General features: G+C 29.7%; 1 protein-coding gene across 1 annotated transcript; it reads left to right on the forward strand.

Moving 5' to 3' along the window:
* Window positions 1-7: 7 nt before the first annotated feature.
* LOC112465573 lies at window positions 8-2,406 on the forward strand (the record flags this gene model as incomplete). The annotated part of the gene is made up of 3 exons (XM_025033170.1): window positions 8-39; window positions 183-2,228; window positions 2,338-2,406. Coding segments are annotated over exons 1-3 (2,116 nt in total), but the record flags the coding sequence as incomplete, so codon positions are not given.
* Between the last annotated feature and the right edge of the window lie 104 nt (window positions 2,407-2,510).

Raw genomic sequence — 2,510 nt, forward strand, 5'->3', positions numbered from 1 at the left:
CATTAGAAAATTTTCCTGAAATTGAAGATATTACCCAAAGTTAGTTAATAATAAGTAAAATTTTATCAATAAAATTTCGTCATAAAAATTATATATAAGTTTTATTAAAATTTTATTTACACATATTTACATCTTTACATATTTGATAAAGTTATATATATACAGTTATGTTTTATGTTTAGTGGAATTAGGAAATACTATAATAGAAGAACAAGTGGAGAATAATCTGGAGAAAAATAATGAAAATATCGAAGATGAGAACTACTTTGACAAAGATTATGAACCATCAGAAGATTCAGCTAGCTACACAGATTATGAAAGCAATGATGAACTTATAAACGAAAATGAAGCAAGTGCATGTAACAATAGGTTAAACGAATCGACTACTTTTAATTTATCAACAACCGCAAATGCATCGGGTGTATCAGGATGTGATGATGCACAACTTACAATTGATAATTCTCGTAGTGGCACCAAAAAATATTACTGTTTTTATTGTAATTTACCAAAAGCAAAAATTGCAAGACATTTAGAAAGTGTACATCGTAATGAAGAAGATGTTAAGAAATTCGCTGCATTACCGAAAGGATGTCTTGAACGTAAAAGAATTATTGAAACAATACGTCGAAAAGGAGAATTTCAATTTAATACGAACAAAATGTTAAATGATGGCAAGTTACATGTTGTTAGAAGACCGAATATAAAGTTTAACAAAACAGCTAATGAATATGGAGTGTGTATCAAATGTCACGGATTTTTTTCTAAAAATACTTTACGAAATCATGTTCGAAAGTGTGTAAATGTAAAACATTCTAAAAATCGAATAATAACAGTCCTTGGACGAGCAATCCTCGGTAGAATTAATGAAATAGCTTCTCAAACTCTAAAAAAAGTGATCTTTCCAGTGTTAAGAGAAGATTCTATTACGCGTCTTATAAGATATGACGAATTAATTATTCGATATGGTAACAAACTTTGTATGAAATACAAACCGCAGCATCAACACGATATGGTGCGAAATCGATTACGAACACTTGGACGATTTTTAAAAGCATTGAAAGAAATAAACAATGAAATTACAGATTTTGCCTCACTATATGAACCAAAATATTACGATGACTGTATTAAAGCAGTATATCAAGTAGCTCGATATAATACAGAAACTCAGAAATTTGAGGCTGCTTATACAGCATTTCAGTTAGGTACGTTATTAAAAGAAGTTGGAGAATTATGGCGCTCACAGTGTATTAAAAATCATGATCCTGTTAAAAAGGCTCTAGTTGAAGATTTTCTTTCTCTTCGTAAAGAAGATTTTAGCCATTCAGTTAACAAAACAGTAATGGAAACGAGAGCACATATGATACGACAAAAAAAAGAAGTAGCTCCAAGTATAACCGATATAAAAAAGCTTTACAATTATGTAAACAGTAAGAGACATGAAGCATACAATATTTTGAAGGAAGAATTTTCATATAATGTATGGCTAACTCTGGGCCAATGTACATTAATTTCTATGCAAATATGTAACAGAAAACGCGCTGGTGAAATGCAAAGAATACTATTAGAAGATTTTTATAACCATGAAAGTTTAAATGAACAAAGTGATCCAGATCTTTTTAAGTCTCTCTCAAATTCAGCAAAAGCAATTGCACGCAAATATGTACGATTTCAAATTAGAGGAAAATTAGGTCGTCCTGTTCCTGTCTTATTACATTTTGATCTATTAAATTGTATACAATTATTTATACAATGCCGAGATAAAGCTAATGTACATCCAAAAAACCCATACATTTTTGGTGTAAAAGGTTTCCATAAACAGAGATTTAAATACTTAAGAGCATGCGATCATATGCGACAATTTGCTCATGAATGTGGAGCTGACCATCCTGAAAGATTGCGAGGTACTCTTCTTAGGAAACATATCGCAACCAATTGTCAAAAATTAAAGTTAACAGAACTAGAAGTATCCGAATTAGCAGATTTTATGGGACATAAAGAAAATATACATAAGCAATTCTACAGATTACCTCAAAAAGAGGCTGATATTCTCAATATCACCAAATATCTGGAAGCTGCACTAGGGACAGATATTGACACTCAAAGTGACAGCGATAATGATAGCAATAGTGATGAAAATGATGATTATGATAATGGTACCATTAGTTTAAATAATACTACTGATGATGATAACTTAACTAATAATAATACTAATAGTACTAATGTGCAAGGTACGAAATGATTATCACTACTATATTTTCAAAAACTCCATTTTATGTAAAAAGAAAAAAAGTTTATTTTAATACAGATATATATTTGAAAAGATTATTTTATTTACAGAATCTGATGACAGTTTGATTTCAAAAAGAAAAAGTAAAATTACGAAAAATCCAAAGAAATTACACAACAGTAAGTTCGATGTTTTCATACATGATCAAACTCGAAATCATTAATTTCTCCACTGTGTAACTAACTTTGGGTAATATCTTCAATTTCAGGAAAATTTTCTAATG

Source organism: Temnothorax curvispinosus, unplaced genomic scaffold, assembly GCF_003070985.1.
Source record: "Temnothorax curvispinosus isolate PA1 unplaced genomic scaffold, ASM307098v1 QBEX01015343.1, whole genome shotgun sequence".
Taxonomy (NCBI): Eukaryota; Metazoa; Arthropoda; class Insecta; order Hymenoptera; family Formicidae; genus Temnothorax; species Temnothorax curvispinosus.